Below are 18,288 nucleotides of genomic sequence, written 5' to 3'. Positions count from 1 at the left end.
TGATTCCTGTACAGGAAAAAATGCTTTACAATGACAATCAGAGTCCTGAAGTATTTTGTGGGGCGTGAGGGTGATATCTAGATGAAACTCTTGTTTTTTAACTGTGCATAATACAAGTTGGTTACAAGTACTTGGCTACCTGTAGTTGGACAGATATATAAAAGGCAGCTCAATAGAAAGTTTTTTAACATGTCCTTCCACATCTGGTAATACAGAATTTCATTAATGTAATTGCCTTAGAGCTTGTATTCCAGGCACTTTATGTCTTCTTTCCAGTGCCTGTAGCTTTTAAATTTGAGGAAAAAAGGCTAAGCCTACATTTTACATGCCACAATTCGCAACTAATTTTATCACTGACGACATATGAACATGATATGTGCCTTTCCCTTCCCTACTGGTGTTTTTGCCAGAGTTGTTTCTCAGCAATAATGATGAATTGGAAGGGTCTGTGTGGGGAAATAAAGGGAGAAGGAAGAAAAGCAATAAAAAGCAACTTGTGGGAGAAAGGTTTTTCCACCATGTGGTGTGAAAAATGTTGCTGCTGCTGTGCTAGTTCTTCCTTTGCCAGAATTTCCTTCAGTCCTTACGCTTTCTTTTTCTAGGGGTTCACAGCAGGTTGTCCAAATGTTAGCTGGCTTTTGACCTTGAGCTGGTAGGGCTCTTCACTGCTGCTGCATCTGAAGACTTGTTAAGTTTCAAGGAGGTCAAATAAATGCATTTGTAACTACCTTAATGTAAACTATACATTATATGCTGCAAATATTCCTATTTTCCTTTTGACCTGTATTGATCAAGCATTATCTATCTGTAGTAGATAACTTAACCTTGTGCACAGAAGGAATGCTACCTTATATGCTATAAGTCAATGGCCTTCATTCCTTTCTTTCAGTTACCCTTTGCCTCCCTTGTCAGATTATTATATTGCTTTTGAGAACAGACTAACTTCATATTCTCAGTGTGTCTTGATGCACATGGAGGAGTTTTAATCCCTCCTCATTTTATGCAGGGACTGAATATAACATTTTATTTGGTGAAGTTGGTACAGTGTTTCTAGATGTAATTGCTGGTGTGTCCCTCTGTGCAGTGTTCACGTCCGCAGGACAGACAAGGTGGGGACGGAGGCAGCGTTCCACCCCATTGAGGAGTACATGGTGCACGTGGAGGAGCGCTTCGAGCTGCTCGCCCGCAGGATGCGCGTCGATAAAAAAAGAGTCTATTTGGCCACTGACGACCCCTCGCTGCTGCAGGAGGCAAAATCCAAGTAAGACAAATCATATTTGTATTGCAGTTCCTTCCTTCTGGTTAGCTCCACAATTTCTGACTATTGTGCGCCACAAGTTTTAGTATGGTTTTTTTTAATCCTTTATTCATTTAATTTTCCAGTGATTTTGATTTTTTTTCTCTCAGATATGCTGTGGGAGCCCAGAGTATTCCTCTGGCTTCCCTGGAAGGTTCAAGACCCCCCTAGCAGGGTCCCCAAAGACCCTCAAATGAGTCCCAAGTGTCTCAGGGGCTGAATTTAGCTCCTTGGAACAATTTACCAACATTGACAGAAGAAATGCAAGCTGCAAAAATAAGTAGAGTGTAAATTAGATTGTTAGAATGTAGAATAAGTAGATTTCCAGAATGTTTATATTAACGGGCTCGTGGTCAAGATGGAGGATTTGGGGCGTGGTATGCTTCTTCCTCCTTCTTCCCCATACCATCCATCTTGAAGTGCCACCTTGGCATCCTTTAACTGATGAGGCCAAAACTAGACATTACAATAAGATTGTGGTGTATTGGGAAATAATTGTAAATATCAAATACGTAATTTAGAGTATAAAAGATAAGTCCTGCCTCTGCTGGGAAGATTCTGCCCTGGACGTCTGGCTGGACAGATCACTGTTAGCTGGACAAAGAATTCCTGAGATAATAAACAATAAACAACCTTGAAAACCTCAGAAACCAGCCTCCTGCAGTCTTTCATCAGCAAGTGTTGGGGAAAACCTGAATTTTAGACCACCTTCATGTCCTCCTGAGGTGATCTCAAGCATAAAGAGACACCTTGGGCAGTGACAATATGCTTTTCTGGGGATTCTTTTTCTCCCAAGCATGCTTTTGAAAGCTTAATGTTAAAAATGTAGAGTTGAGCAGGATACTTGTGACTATGTAAAAACAAATCAATGCTGTAGAAGGGAGGTAAATAAAAATAATATACATATAAAAAATGAACACACAAAACTTCTTGTTGAACATACATATTAAAAAGAAACTAGTTAGAAATATTGCAAAACGGGGTTAATATATTAAGAAGTATATAAAACCTGTCCAAAAAATACTTCTCTGTGAACACTTGCCAGAGGAATTTTTATAAGTGGGTTGAAAAGCTTAGGATGAAACTCTTCCCTCTTTCAGAAGGACTTCTGTAGTGATAACATAGAAGACTTTCATCCTACATGTGGCATAATTTTGTCCTTAAATATAAGTGGGATTCTCAACTTTTTACAGTGTCTTTGAGCCTTTTTTTGATCTGTATCCTCTTCTGGTTTTCTAGAATGTGGATACACAGTAAACATTCATTAACTCCTACATGGCCTATATTTCCTTGTAAATTAATAAATCTAATTAATTAATTAATACTTTCTAAAATCAAAGCAACTCGGTAGTGGCAAATTTTTGAACTGTTCTATCCTTGGTGACATTCTTGGAAAAATATATAAGATAACATAGTACTTAACAGATTTTCTTTGGCATATTCAAAGTAAGCAGAAAATACTATTTTTTAGTAGAAGAAAAGCATTGAAAACCTGTCTATTTCAACTGTGTTGTTTCTGTTTTTCTTTCATATCTATGAAAGGGTGCTCTTTAAAATATGGTGTTTTGTAAAAACTAAATGAACCAACTCAGCTCCAGATGATGGCAACCTAATCCTTCCTTTATTGTGTGTGTAGAGGCAAGAACAAAGGCAGAAACAATTATAGCATTTAAAGTGCAAATCTAACCAATGAAAAGACAGGTAATACAAAGTTGAAGGTATAATATTTAATTCACTATATTGTCCTGAATAACTTTAATAACTGTTTATAACGTAGCAGAATTCAATATTGATGTAACAATCTTAGTTATTAATTTTTTTTGTTTAACTTTCAAATCATAGCATTCTTTGTGAATAATAATGAGTTGCTCTACCTATGTAAACATATCAACCTGAGTTTTTAATGGCAACAAAAACGAACTACAGAATTTCAACTTATTCAATAAAACAATACTGAATTTTATCAAGAATTATAGCTCAAATCCATTCCCAATCACAATTTTACTTTAATATGGTAAGATACAGCTCTGCCATACAGCATTAATTTTGTTTTCTTCATAAAAGGCATAGAATGTGTAAGTATTGAGGAATTTTTTGTGTGTTACTGATGTGTTTTCAGCTCACAGTTTACACTGAAACATAATTTCCTATGTTGCTTGCAGCTTCAGAAGCTTGAGTAGAAGGCATTTGAAACTTCCTGTGATTTCACAGAAGGGAGAATGCAATTGATGTTTGGGCACTTAATAGCATCTGAAGGCAGGTTAAGGTCATGTTTTGGCAGAAAAGAAGCTTTTCTTCCTCTTCTTGTGAAATCAACTATAAATTGGTGTATGCTTCTGACAAAAACCTTCTAGTCACATCGAGCTACCAAGCTTTGATAGAAACAGCTGTCACATTGCAGTAGCTTATGTTGCATTCATTATTTGGTGCAATAATATTAGTAAGTACTAGGTACTGTATCTCTCTACAAGAGAGTGACTGGCTGTCAAACAGTGTTGGCATTTAAGCAAAGAAAATTTAGCCAACATTCACACGAATAGGCATGTTGTTTCTAGCAAGAGAGGTATTTTAAGCTATTCATAGTCATGAAAACAGAAATGTTTTGACTTAAGTTTCAGAAACTTCCCGTGCAGTCAGACGTCTACCAACTGCAAGTACAGTAATAAAGATAGTGCAGTCACTACCACCAGTTTGTAGAGTGTTTGTGTTCTATTTCCAAAAGAAGGAAAGAAGTGATTTATTTTCAGAATTAGGATCATGTAGAACAATTTTAGTGGAGAGTAACAGGGTTGAGAGTTCAACAGCTGTAATGATCAGGGGATTAAAGCATTTGACAGCTGCTGGTAAGCAGAGGTTGTACTATTTATCTTGGATAAGTGATGTGTTAGGGATGGTGTAAATTGCTTTTTCTTTGGCCGATTTTATAGTTTTGACAAGCAAATTTTTGAATGTCTAGTACATCTGTTTCTAGTCTATAATACTACTTGCAGTATCTTCACTCTTTAAGGTATTCAAAATAATACAGATGATATAAACATAAGTTCTTAATACACCATATTTAATATATTTCAGGATTGTATATGAACCTATTTAAGTGTCTTTCTTTGTACATGAGCACAAAAATTGAACAAATCACATTTTTCCTTCTAGAATGTTTACCTGTAAAGTCATCTGTATTTTCCTTTTTCTCCTTTTTTTACTGTTTATTTACTTCCACAATAGCAGGTTAATGTCCTTCCTCCCTTCTGCTATCTGTAGTTTGGCCAACCCTCCCCGTCCCCCCAAGTCAGAGTATGCCTGATATATAAAATTCAGCAGTGCTTCAGGATGCTAGAATCTGATGGACAGCTCTTATATTCAACAATTTTTTTTAGAGCAAGACCTGAGAAAACATTATTTCTCCCTCAGTCTGTTTACATGTATACTCACAATCTTCTTTCAGAGGGAAGAAAATTTTCAGTGCCTGTTGTGGACACTTCCACAGGCCTAGCAATTGAGAACAGGAGCCTGGACCCCACCTTGCTTTGCACCTGCAGTGATAAGCTGTAGTTACACGTGGAGCTTATCAGCTGCTGAAACCAATAGAAACTTGAAACACTCCCATTACTGTGCTTGATTTGTATCCTTATCTGAGGCTTTTAGGTGCAGCAAGGAAAGATTTTTAACTCTTACCTCCCCACCTTCTTTTGATTTTTCATAAGAGGGAATAAGTTTCAAGAATCTGTTAGATAGCTTTAGAAGAACTGGGTGTTATTTTTAGATATGTGAAAGAGATACACTACATATATGTAATCCAATGCAAAGAAGACAGAGTTGTGCCAGTTTCCATTATTTAATTTTATCTTTGAGCAGACTGCCCAAGGAAGTGTAATATCACTGTCTCTGGAGGTATTTAAAAGCCATGTAGATATGGCACTTTTGGGACATGGTTTAGTGGTGGAATTGGCAGTGCTGGGTTTATAGTTGGACTCAATGGTCTTAAAGGTCTTTTCCAATTTAAGAGATCCCACGATTCACAATTTGGCCCTTTCCTGTTTCAGACAAGAAACTATGTGAGTAAAGCTGGAAGGCATCCTACACAACATTGTGTTTTGGTTTTTCTGTCAATAAAAATATGACAATATATTATGTATGAATAATTTTCTACACTTTCAGGAATTATAGTAATAGGATTGTGCCTAAGTTCTACTTAAAAAAAGAAAAATAATTCCCCAAAAACTTAAAATGTAAGCCTTACATTAATCATAATATAAATACAGATGGAAAAGGGAATGGAAGGATGCAAGAGCTGACTATAGAACTTTGGTAGTTTCATTTCCTTTATTCTTTGCAGTCCTTGTGGCAAGAATAGCTTCAAATAGAATCTCAAGCACTGTAATGAGTGGGAAGGAGAATTAAACCTCACCAGGAACTCAGTGGGCCACATACAGCTTGAGAGGAGTGTGCACATGGCCTTTTCCTGTATTTTTCTTTATGCTCTGCTTTCAGCCTGTGTTGGAGACAGGATAGTGGACCAGAAGATCCTTTGGTCACACTGAGTATGGCTGCTATTTCACTCACATTTTAAAAGAAAGCTCTTTTCCCAAGCATTGTGTGTGGGAGACAACATAAAAGTGCTTGTTTGAAAACTTAAACGTGTGAGTGGATAAATTACAAGCTTTGATGATTGTTTTGAAGAGTGGGCTCTGAAACCGTTGGTTAAATGAATTTGAATCAACTTTATAAAATAAAATTGAAGACCAGATCTAAAAGCATCTCAATGACAGTTTCCAGAATAAAATAAAGAAGGATAACATTTTAAATGTGTGCATTAAAAAAATGTGTAAATAATTCTCACCTTTTGTTTTTTACCAGATCAAATCTGACACCTTTATTCCTTGTGCTTCATTCCTTAAAGTTACTAGAGTGATCTTTGGCTAGTAAGAAATCAGATTCTTCAGAAAAAGTTCTTTTCAGCATATGGATTCTGATTTTTGAGGTCTGAAGGAATTGATTATTTTTAGTGATATTCTTGATACCAAGAACTTTGAAAGGAGTGTGCAAATATCTTTACTGTGTTTGTTGTCCCTAGAAATGCCATCTTCTGTTAAGTGTTCTTTGTGTTGCTCCACCCACAGTTGTTTACTGAGAGATAAGACTGATGCTTATCTCTGTTTCTCAGCCAGTTCTCAGAGTAGAGTATGATGTGTTTCTATTTGGTCTGTACTTTTTTCTTCCTTAAAAAAAATACGAATATGATTAACACAATGGAAATTATAACAGAATATGTGGCAAATGTTGTGGTGTCATCCATCCGTTGTGTTTTGAGAGCTGGTTAAATACTGACAAAAAATGTTAGACACAAAAAGATCAGAGATAAAATTGTGGAAGAGTTCTTACTGAAAAAAGTATTTTTAGCTTCATGTAGGCTTCTGTAATTCCTCAGAAGGGGTATAATCAGTTATTCTAATACTATTTCTACCTTCTCTTCCTTTTTTCTGTTGGTTTTCTTTTGTTTTATTTTTTATTGTTTGCAATGTTTCCCTGACTTTGATAATCAGATACACCCTTTAAAGCTGTCCCATACATTCCACATCAAAAGTGGACATTTTGCATACAGTGTTTTGATTTGCTCTTGAGAGAAATTTGCTGATTTGGTAGTCACAAAAGGCAGCTGTATTGTTCCATTTCACTTTCCAATACAGTTTCTCCTTACTTTTAATGTTAAAATGGAATAAGTTAGGCATGTTCATATAAATATTATATTAGCTCTCTTGCTTTCTTATATAATGTATTGAGTTATGCTTGCAATGAAGTTACAAATTAAAAAAAAAAAAGCTTTTATATGTGTAGTTTTATTTTATAATAAACTGCATAATTGAAATTCTGTGCTAGTCATGTGAATTGCACTTCATGATTGAAATATAACTGCTGTGTAACAGCACCATAGTTACCACCTTTGTTACATCTGTAAAAATTGTCTATGGTAGGAGGCTGACTGAAAATTTAATTAATTTGTGTTCCTTTTCACAGTTCCTTTCAGCTTTCAGTTCCCCAGTACAGAAGTGTAAATTTTTTGAGAAAGACCATTATTTTTAATAGCATTTTTAGGATTTATAAAATTTTTAAAGTTATTGTTACATATTAAAAATCTTTTATTTTACTATAATATAAGCTAAAGTTTCATATTTAAAAAAAGATATATTTTGACTTGCATTAGTACTAATTTTTTTTTTTTAATAAGTCAAGAAAAGTTTATTGGCATGGAGTTTTACATTTATTTCCTTTTGACCAGTGAATTGCAAAATTGTTTCTCCATATGACCTTAAAAACTTTGAAAGACTTTTTTTCCTTCTTTTCATTAGTTTACATGCATTAATTTAACATGTCCCTTTTACAGGTGGCTGGTTTTTTTGCAGTGTCCTAATTGGTATCTAATAGTGTGGTAATACATGTAGCCTAGTAAAGTCAGAATCCCATATCCTATTTAGCAGTAGAGAAAACTTTGTGGTCAGAGTATATTTCATCTAAAATCAGCATTATTTCTAGAATGTGGTATATACTTCCTGATATTTCTTTCACTTCTACTTTGTTATGTATCAGACAGATTTACAGGATCTTTTTTATTTAATTATTTTTTTCTAGATAAAGAGAGAGGATGTTTGGAGGCAGCAGTGACTTTCTAGAGGGTTCAGCAAAATTGTAATTAATTTCCTGTAAAGCAGAAACTCCCTTAAAACAAATTAACAACCTTATCTTGCAGCAGAGGTAATGCTTCTTAAAAAACATAAACAGAACAGTGCTATTAACTGTGTATTGTATGTTCACAGGTATCCAAATTATGAATTTATCAGTGATAACTCCATATCCTGGTCAGCAGGACTCCATAACCGATACACTGAAAATTCCCTAAGAGGTGTCATTCTGGATATTCACTTTCTGTCTCAGGCAGACTTCCTGGTCTGTACATTTTCATCCCAGGTAAAGTGCAATGCAGAGACAATTTTGATTATATATACCAGTTTTAAATCTTAGTTTTCTTCATGCTTCTGTTTATAAAAACCTGTTTTAAGATTAAAGGCACATCAAAAAGTCACCAAGCAGTATTTTATGGCTAATATGCTGATCCACATAATTCACATATGGCAAGATATGATTTCTATCAGACTGAATGTTTTTAACTTGCCCTTGTTGTTATTCTCTTAGGTGACACAATCACACATGATTGTACTGTTAGATGGAAGTGGACATGAGACCCAAAAGTTAAAATTCACATAAAAACTAAATGCTTTTCACAGCATCAAATGTAAATTTTCTGCTCTACTGTAATGACAAATAGGTAACACAATATTAATATAAATAGATGGTCAATTCAGTGATATATTGACATTGACAGGCAGAATTCTTAATAAAATTGCAGTAGCAAGAAGACAGCAAAACTACAAAAAGTATAGAAAAGTCTCTTATCCCTCAATCATGCTTGTGCATACACTTTATTTACCATTCACCACATCCTGTAGAGGGAATAACATTTTATAGCATATTTAGAAGGTTATTAATCCAGGCTGTTTCAGACCAAATGCCTGAGTAAAATCCAAAGTAAAAATCCTCACTGAGAAGAGCTGTGAGGAGCCATCCACTTCAATAATAATGTTTGATTTAGGGGGAGCACATCCACTGAATGTGGATGTGAAAGAAACAAAACCTTCAGCTGTATGTCTTAAATGCCACACCTGCACTGGTGTAGAGACAGTTCAGAGTGTGAAGGAAGAATTGTGTAGTCTTGGATAAAATCTTAATGAAAAACCTGTAATATTTTCTGCTATTACTGTTTTCAGATAGCTGTGTTTAAAATGATAAATATTGGCTTTAAATAAAGCCCTGGTTATAAACATAGTTTAAATATAGTTGCAGATGGCTTGGCCAGAATGTATTGTAATTGAATTTTAAGTGTTGGAGTAATTTTGAAAGAATGTGTTTAAAATACATCAACAGAGTAAAGGTGATACAGTTTAATCAGGAGCTCTGGAGGGCATCTGGTACAATCCCCTTTGAGGGTACCTTTGAGCTCAACTCTCATTTTCTTTCACCGTGCATTTCACAGTAGACTTGTTTATTGGATAACATATTTGGTTTTCCAGAGCTGCAGAAAATTCTACTGAAGTATAGGACATCCTGTATTCAAGTGTTACTGTCAATAGCTGGACTATGAATTTGGTGCAGTAATTTACTTAATTTATTCTAGACAATTTATCGTGCTTTAATAATTCAAACTCCTCAAAAATAATTTAATACAAATTTTTCTGTGCATGCAACAATGTGAATCTATACAGAATGTTCATATATTTTTTCTAAGGCTTTTCTCTATTTCTATTTTTCTATATTATTATTTTTCTACTTTTCTATATTATTATTTTTCTATTTTTTTCTATTTATCTTTTTCTTTTTTTTTTTTTCCTAAGGTCTGTTGCAAGGTTTCCCACTATTCATAAAGTTTCCCTTCAAGGGATTTAAAATTTGATTCTCTTATCTCTAGCATTTGAATTGATATGCCTGTCCTTTCATCAATTAAATAAACTGATAGTTACTTTGGCATTGAGAGTAAGCAAAATAAGGCAGTTAATGCCCACCTTTTGTCCAATAAGTATGAAGAGAAAATAAGGTTAAAAATGTATTCTTCCTTTTTGTTGTATTTTTGTACTTTCTCATTAATCAATTCTATGCTGACTTTTTTTTCCCGTTTATCCAAAAAGACTCTAAACTTCATTACAGAGGTATTAAGAGAGAATGAGGCTATATGTGAATAGAATCAGGAATTCCCATGTATTAATTGGGTTTATGGTGCCAAAACTAAAAGAACACTGGTAGAAGTTGAAGAATAGCTATTTCCTTAAAATACTGTTGTTAAGGAATTAGTCTTGTCATGTAATGGAGAGTCAGAGGAAACAACCTACCTTGGCACTATCTTTCAGCAAGGTCACATTAATTGAATGGATTAATTTATTCTATTTAGATAGACTAACTAATGGATTAAATTATTCTATTTTTATAGAAAAGCCACATAGTAGTTAAGAGAATTAAGATTACACGTGAGAACAAACGTTTTTCTTGTCTCTTCAGTCTTCATTTAGTTGAAGTCATAGCTCCCTCTGACTGACATAACTTCATTTCCTTGCAGAATTTATTACTCTTTGTATTTTTCATAGCACAGGTAGGTATACAGGCTGCAGAACAAGTGATCTGGAGATAAAAAACGGGAGGCTGGCTTTAGGTATATTTCTTCCTGTGGATGTTTTGCCTGCTGTCCTCAACAGTTTACAGTTTAGTCACCCGGGTCTGGTGCTAAAAAGAAAACAATTGCTGAGAGGAGATATTGACTGTTTTGTGTCAGACACTTGCTGAAAGCATTTCTATGGAAAAGATTTAAAACCTTTATAGTGTTTATTATGTCTGCTTCCTGGGGTACACACACATGCAGAGAACAAAACAAAAACAGTCACAGAAGCTATAAAATAAATACCCTTTTGCAAGGATATGGGTAATCAAATTTGTTTCTATATTATGGTGTGTAACAGGTACTTCAAAATAATTAACTTCAGCCTGATCTTCTGAAAGGTACTTCTGAAAAGTTATTTTCAAGTTCAGATGCAAAGGGATAAAAGGAAATCTATTACATTTTTAAAGCAAATGCCTCTCTCAAAGGAGCTGAGAAAGTACAAATACGTCTCGTATGACTGATCAAAGTTCTATTCACTGTGTCTTCAAAGGAAGAAAATAAAAGTAAAATCAAGCTTTACTATATTAACATAGGCTGACAATTATGAAAAAGCTCAAATGCTTCTTCCTATTGAAGAAATCTGTTGTATTGTTAATCAGCCTTTATCAAACTTATGCAAAATTAGAGAAAGGTGCAGTAATGGAAGTCTGAAGTCAGAAAACCTGCAGTACCCAAGTCAGACAGAGAAGAGCTTTCTAGACAGTTGTTGAAAAATCTTTTTTTAATATAGTGGTAGGCTTTTTGTGTTTCTGGCAACTCTGAGAAATATAACATAATTCTGATGTGGGAACATGTGTTCAGTCTGAAGAAAATTCCCTTCATAAAATGACAAGTAAAAATGCATCTTCCTTCTCACCAACATAATTATTATCTTGATGGAATTCAGTTTCATTTATTTGTCTTCTAAGTTGCCAGCAGTCACAATTTTATCACTGTTCTAATATAAACAGCCTTTTATAGCCTTGGACTTACGGAACTGTTTAGTTGTGAAAATTTGAACTTCCTTTGGAAAAGTAAATGCAAGGCCTCATCATTGAAGGATAAATTTGAAAATATAAATTTATAAATTTTTTCAAAGGGAAGTAAAATACAATTTTTAGTAGTAGTAGAAAAAAAAATTGTTTGCTTTTACATTTGATTGGCTACAAATCATTAATTTTAAAAAGCAGAATTGCTAGTGTTCATATAGATGTTTTCCTTTTATGAAGAGCAGACTGTACTAATTATTTATCTATCTATTTATTAATTTATTTGTTTGTCTACCAAATCTGATCACCAGAGGCCTAATTAAGATTCTGTGAAATTTTATGCTTTTTAGTAACAAACATTCAGGGATCTGTGGGGGTTTTTTGGTGGGTTTTTTGGTTTGGTTTTGCTTGGTTTTTTTAACCCAGACCCTGATGTTCTTGTATATTACTATATATTGTTGATTTCTGTGGTATATTTTAGTCACACACAATATTAATGATTTCTATTTTTATTTCTAAGGTGTGTCGAGTTGCCTATGAAATTATGCAGACGTTGCATCCAGATGCTTCGGCTTATTTCCATTCTTTGGATGATATCTACTACTTTGGGGGACAGAATGCTCACAACCAGATTGCTATTTATGCTCATCATCCACGAACTGCTGAGGAAATTCCTATGGAACCTGGAGATATAATTGGAGTAGCTGGAAACCACTGGGATGGTTATTCAAAAGGCATCAATAGGAAATTAGGAAGAACAGGCCTGTACCCATCCTATAAAGTTAAGGAGAAAATTGAGACAGTCAAGTATCCTACATACCCAGAGGCTGACAAGTAGATTAAAAGGAAGACATTCAGCAGTTATTATAAAAAAACCTTGATTTTGATTGGTTCAGACCAGTCAACAACTCACCAACTATTGGTTTCTATTGGATTCGAATTTGCATTTTATCATGCAGTTAAAATCAAAGCCTTTGCAATGAAACTGGAGAAGAAGCTGAGAACAAGTGGATGGGCTATTGTCTGAACTTACTCTTAAACATTTTTGTTATATGCACTCTCACACATGCACACACCAACCCACGTACAACAGGAAAACTGTTGTTTTATACTTCTTGTCTCTTTTCAGGAGTTGTCCCCGTCATTAGTCTTACGTGAGCTTTGGGCTCTTTTCTCCGCCATTAATTGACAATAATGTTCAGACTTATAACACTGCCACATTGTGTAATTTGAGTGACATGAACATATTTTGTATGTGCAAAATTTGAAACATGGTGCCTATATTTGAAAAGTTTGTGACCTTTTTAGAAGAGCCATGCCTGTTTCACAATGGGCAAGAGTCCACTTTCATCTGGTGTTACCGTGACCACTGAACTTGCTTCAAACAACAGATTCAGATTTCAGACTAGATTTCTTTACAAGTTTGGGGTTTTTTTAGCATTCCATTGATTACTTCTCATCATTAATAAAATAAAGGTTACATTCAACAATAAAGTAGTCACTGTCTCTTAGGAGCTTTTGTAAACAATGCCATGAACAGATTTTTAGTACTGGTAATTTCTGGACATTGTCTTTGATTGAAAAAAAACCAACAGCACAAAATCCACAAAAGAAGGAGAAGGTAGCTGGAGTTTCAGTGGAGTTTAAAACAATTATGTTGTGCAACAATTGCATAGTGCACAGTGCTGCTCAGCTTTGTGGACAGCAGGTAACAGCAGGATTACTTCAGTGGCTAAATTGCTTACATTTACCCTCTGGCACTATTTTCTTACCTTTTCTGTTTCTCTTCTGAAAATAATGCGGGGTTTAGGGTATTATGGATGGCCACTTAGCATTTTGGCAATCAACATAATTTTAATTAAAATATTTCAGGTTATCCCATTTATAGAACCTGTCAGTCTGGACTACTTAAAAAAATCTAACAGCTTGCCCAAAAATAGTAGGTTACAAGAAAATATACAAGGATGAATTTTTATGCATGTCATAAGATTGTTAGTAATTCTTAGTGTTTTGAAATCTCTTGCCAGTCAGCTCTCATTAAGAAAAGAGATAATTTACAAAATAATTTTACAAATAAATTAATAATTTTTATGGTTGTATATATAGACACATATAATATGTAAGATGACAAAGAGACTGTTTCCAAATAAAAATAATATTTAATAGCATTTGATACCTTCTAGTGCAATCCAGTTTGGATTACTGGAAGTGCAGAAAATGTTTACTGTGCAGAGACTGAGGAAATGCCACGTGAGTAAAGGTTAAAACAGCATGGCAAGTTGACCTTAGCAAAGCAGAAATATATTTAATTATGTTTATGAATAGACCAAGTACAGTGTTAACATAATGAATGGATGCACTTGACCATGAATAAATTTTAGGCTGAAAACTAAAAGGAAATTTCTGGCAATTTGCAGTTCAGCAACAAGCTTCCAATTGAAATAGTGGTGAGATGGAACTGGATTGGTATGTGAAGGAATTACAAAGTAGTACTTTCTGACATTACTTGCAGAACTGATCCTGTAGATTCCCTCCAGTAATGTATCCCTCAACTGAAAAACTATTCTGTGTCTTGAAAAAGAATAACAAAATAAAAGTTGAAAAACTCTGGGGGAAAAAAAGATGCATTTACCATAATGTTAAATAGGCGTATCAGTGAAAATGAGCTTAGATATGAGCTCATTGAATGAGATTTAAAGACTGATTGAACAATAATGGAAAATTAATAAGAGCAGCCAGGAAGTGCTAAAGATGATTTTTTTGCCACAAAAGATGCCTAGAATCAACTGGTGTTTCTGTATTTTGGAGCTGCTAAGGAAGCAGCTTTATCTTAGTTTCCTGTCTAAATGATGCTGATAAATTTTTCCACTAATTCAGGCAAATGTGGTATTTCAGAGGTACAAATGTAGGCACTTTATTTTTCTTTATTTTGAATTTTACATATAAGGCTACTACTACTTTCCTTTTCAAATTGAAAAAAAATATCCAAACTCATGCACATTTTTTCCTCAGCAATTAAGTGAATGCATTTTAATTTTGGGATAAGTTAAATTGTTTTTCCACAAATACTACATTAGCTAATTGATATAGGTTTATATATTTTGAAAATGTTTTATTTTTTAAGCTGTTTACTTATAGCTTCAGAGCCCGTCATTTCTAGCTCATTTTTTAGAGTGTGATTCAGAAATAGTATTCATAAATAAATCCTTAACATTTTTCTGTAGTTGGGTAACTCAGTTAAAAATATAAAGAAAGAAAATAAATAACAGAATAGCTGAGGTGAGCCTAAAGGCAAAAGCAGGTCTTCTGGTGTAGTAATGAGAGAATTGAAAACAGCTGCTACAACTGATGTTGTATATATACTATATAATGTGGCAATTCCTCAGCAGACTGTATCTGATAAAACATTGGCAAGGTACACATGCCTCCTTACATATTCTAAGTACCTAATGAATAATTAGGTCATCGTCTTTGAGAAAATGATCATGAAATGGTACAAAATTATAGCATTACTGTTCATAATTCAGAGATGTATTAATGTAGATGCTATGATCTTATTCCCCAAGGTCATATGATCCTCTAGTGCTTAAAATTCAGTTCTTCTCAGAGGAAGAAATCTAGCAATACCCTGCTTGCTAGATGCATGTTTCTAGAGATTTGTTTCAAATTAGTTATATTTTGGGATCCTGGGGCATTGGTACATTAAAACTGGTTTTGTTTTATATTAAACAAAATGAATATTCGAGACTTTATTCTCGGTGTACAGTGGGATCTAGGTACTATAGAAGGATCCATGGGTACATGGAAAAGAGACCCCCCGGATTTTTATTGTAGCTCACTGAAAAGTGAAATAATAGGAAATAAAACTTCTGTCTTGAACACCTGGGAGAAAGCTGAATCTTTTGAAGGCTATGAACTCATTAAGTTACTCCCCAGAATGCTTGTGAGGATACAAGCATACGTCGTGTTTCTTCTGTTTACCTTGTAGCTCTGCAGCAGTCTAGTCCTGTAATTTTCCCCTTATACCAAACCACCTTCTCTGATATCCATAAGCCTTCATACCCCCTTAAACAACTGCTGTTTAATTAAATTTTCCCTCTTAAGAAACCTTGGTGCGTGTGTGTGCATATGCATGTTACAGACATAAAACCCAATATGAAGAGCACTCTTGTGTTCTTTGCTGTTTTACATTATCACTCTCATAATTTTTTGTAAAAACTTACTTGCCAGGTAAATGTAATCTTTGGGAACTTCATATTCTACATGCTGCTTGGAAGCTAAGAAATTTATTCTGAGTGATTCAGTTAACTGGTCTTCTGTGACACTGATGTACCACCAACCTGAGTTCTTGATTTGCACGCCAGCCCACAGTCAAATGCGTGGGATTTACAGGATTCCTCTACCAAATTCCTGCCCATGTAAACTGCTGAGTATTAAGGATTTGTTCATGAAGGATATGGTTTATTTCAAAGTTTTTACATATTTTTAAATGTTTGCCTTCAGATAAGTTTTTTGTTTAACCCTTCTGTCACTGAATTTTAACAAAACTTTACGGAAAACAAAGTTTTTTCTCCTTTACTAATTTTCTGAAAGGAGATCTGATGATAATATTTTTTACAGAGAGGTGTTCACAATGTAAATGTTTCCTTCATAATGGGTTTTATATTTCTTTGGCTTTCAATTATAAAATAAGGGTCTATAATTTATAAATTATAAAATAAGAGTCTTCTGAGCTAGGAACATAATAGAAAATAAGTGGAAAATTTTCATGACAAATTCTTGATAAGGTGGGGGAGATTTTTCTTCATGCCATCTACCATTTGGAACCTTTTCATAACAGTGAATTGAACTTGGTTATTCCAGGTCATTAGTTTCTTCACAATGTAATCTCTGATGTGACTGAGGAACCCAGGTAAAAATAACTTGCTTAGTTTGGGAAATGGGAAGGAGAGAGAGTCTGATAAGACATGACATTGTGCTTTTAATATGAGTTGCTATATCATCTTATAAATCTACAAATAAAAATTTCTGTACTGGGTTAAGGACCTCTTCTAGTGAAATCATACATAGAATTTGCAACCCTCCTTTTGATTTTGCCTGATACCAGTCTGAGTCATATATAAATATCATGGTCATATTCTGATTCTTGGTTGTTTTATACTACAGTTTCATTCCTATTTTGATGGCATGGGAGCAGGTTGTCAAGGGGCTCAAAAGGTTATTTGGTTTTCTTACAGTATGGAATTAAAATTGCATTTAAAGCTAAATTCTACTTCCCTAAGGTGCCCCTGGAATTGTAATCTCCAGATTTTTGTCAAGGTTCTCTCTATCTACCCACAAGCTTACCAGGAACAAGACTGAAGCAAAGAAAATTATTTATACATATGAACTGCATACAGGCTGTGTTTGACTTTGTAGTATCGTGTTCATTTCTAAAAAGCATGAAACGTGGCACTGCATGATACAAATAAGAGGATAGTATAAAATTCCCAAGTCTGCAGAAAAGAATTGCTTGTCTGTTTGCCTGCATCACTGGATGCATTTACTGTGTACAAGATTATTTAGGAATCTAGTGCATAAGGGAGAGAGGTCTTTCTGCATTACTACTGAATCCCTTCCCCTGATGCTTGCTGGTCTTTAGCCCTTTTTGGTACTGTGCACAGACAATGCTGGTGATATTTGCTGATATTCAGTGGAATCCCTTTATTTTTTATGCTTGTTTCCTTTGACTCAGCTTGTCAGCACAATCCTATTGCCACTGCAATTCAAACAAGTTTGGATTAATGCAAAGGCATGTCAGTTGTTTGCACAAAAATGTCTCTGCCATTGCTCAGAATTATCATCACACTCAGGCTGGCTCCTTGGGAGGAGCCATCTCCACTGCTCTAAGCTGTACATGTTTTATAACTTCTGGCAGTACATGTGCTCATTTTACTTTCAGTATTGAATGACTTTTCCACTTTATCCAAACCCAAGGTATTGTTTTACTTTTAGTATATTTATAAAGGGTTTTCTGGAGGATGGTGAGATGAAGTCCCAGATATCCTACATTTTCTTCAAGAAATATTACAGACCTCATCTCATTTCCTCTTAACCATCTTAAATGCATACTTCAGTTGCACCATTTGAGTAGAAGCAGCTAGATTGATGTTTCCTGAAGACTGTGACATTCTTTTGCTCTTCCATTATCCCTAGCACCTACTTGTATCTGATCCTGATTGACTATGGTTGTATGAACCTTCTTCACACCTTTCTGCTTCACATATTTTGATTTCCTTACCCAGTGGTCATTACTTGACCAGGATTCCAAGGGTCGAGTCTGTATCTGGTGTTTCATAATAACATGTGAAATTATATTTCTGGCATGTTTGCATTTTGTTTTTATTTTTTAGAAAGGTGTTTTTGTGTTGTCCCTCATTAGTACAGTTAAGGGCTCAAAGAGGCAACACTATAATCTGATGTGCCTGATAAGTGTTTAGGAGGCTTACAATGCATAGAAATGCCTTTAATAATAAGATTTACAGCTCATACCACGACAAGTATCTTGACCAGATGAAGGATGTGTTTTCATAGCATTCCCTATCAACTTTTGGCTAGTGCTTATTGTACACTGATGTCTGCAGCTTAATTTGCAAGAGACACAATGTGGATGCAGTCTTTTTACAGGACCATGCAGATAATTTGCTACTCTTCAGCCTTGGAATCCTCTTTTTAAACTTAGTTTTAATGTTCCTCTCTGGCAGGTTGGGGGTTTTGTATAATACAGC

At 34.6% G+C, this 18,288-nt stretch overlaps 1 protein-coding gene across 2 annotated transcripts in view; it reads left to right on the top strand.

Annotated features, from left to right (window-relative positions):
- The window catches only part of FUT8 (fucosyltransferase 8), a 57,673-nt gene extending 42,273 nt beyond the window's left edge, over positions 1–15,400 (top strand). For both annotated transcript variants that reach the window (XM_056493144.1, XM_056493145.1), the window contains 3 exons: positions 1,085–1,261; positions 8,107–8,257; positions 12,042–15,400. In XM_056493144.1, the coding sequence (XP_056349119.1) occupies positions 1,085–1,261; positions 8,107–8,257; positions 12,042–12,359 (646 nt within the window). In that variant the 3' untranslated portion in view covers positions 12,360–15,400. The remainder of the gene's footprint in view (positions 1–1,084; positions 1,262–8,106; positions 8,258–12,041) is intronic.
- Positions 15,401–18,288: the final 2,888 nt, after the last annotated feature.

This window comes from Oenanthe melanoleuca, chromosome 5 (assembly GCF_029582105.1).
Source record: "Oenanthe melanoleuca isolate GR-GAL-2019-014 chromosome 5, OMel1.0, whole genome shotgun sequence".
Classification (NCBI taxonomy): domain Eukaryota; kingdom Metazoa; phylum Chordata; class Aves; order Passeriformes; family Muscicapidae; genus Oenanthe; species Oenanthe melanoleuca.
The sequence above is the reverse complement of the archived record's forward strand: the minus strand, read 5'-3'. Positions and strand labels throughout refer to the sequence as shown.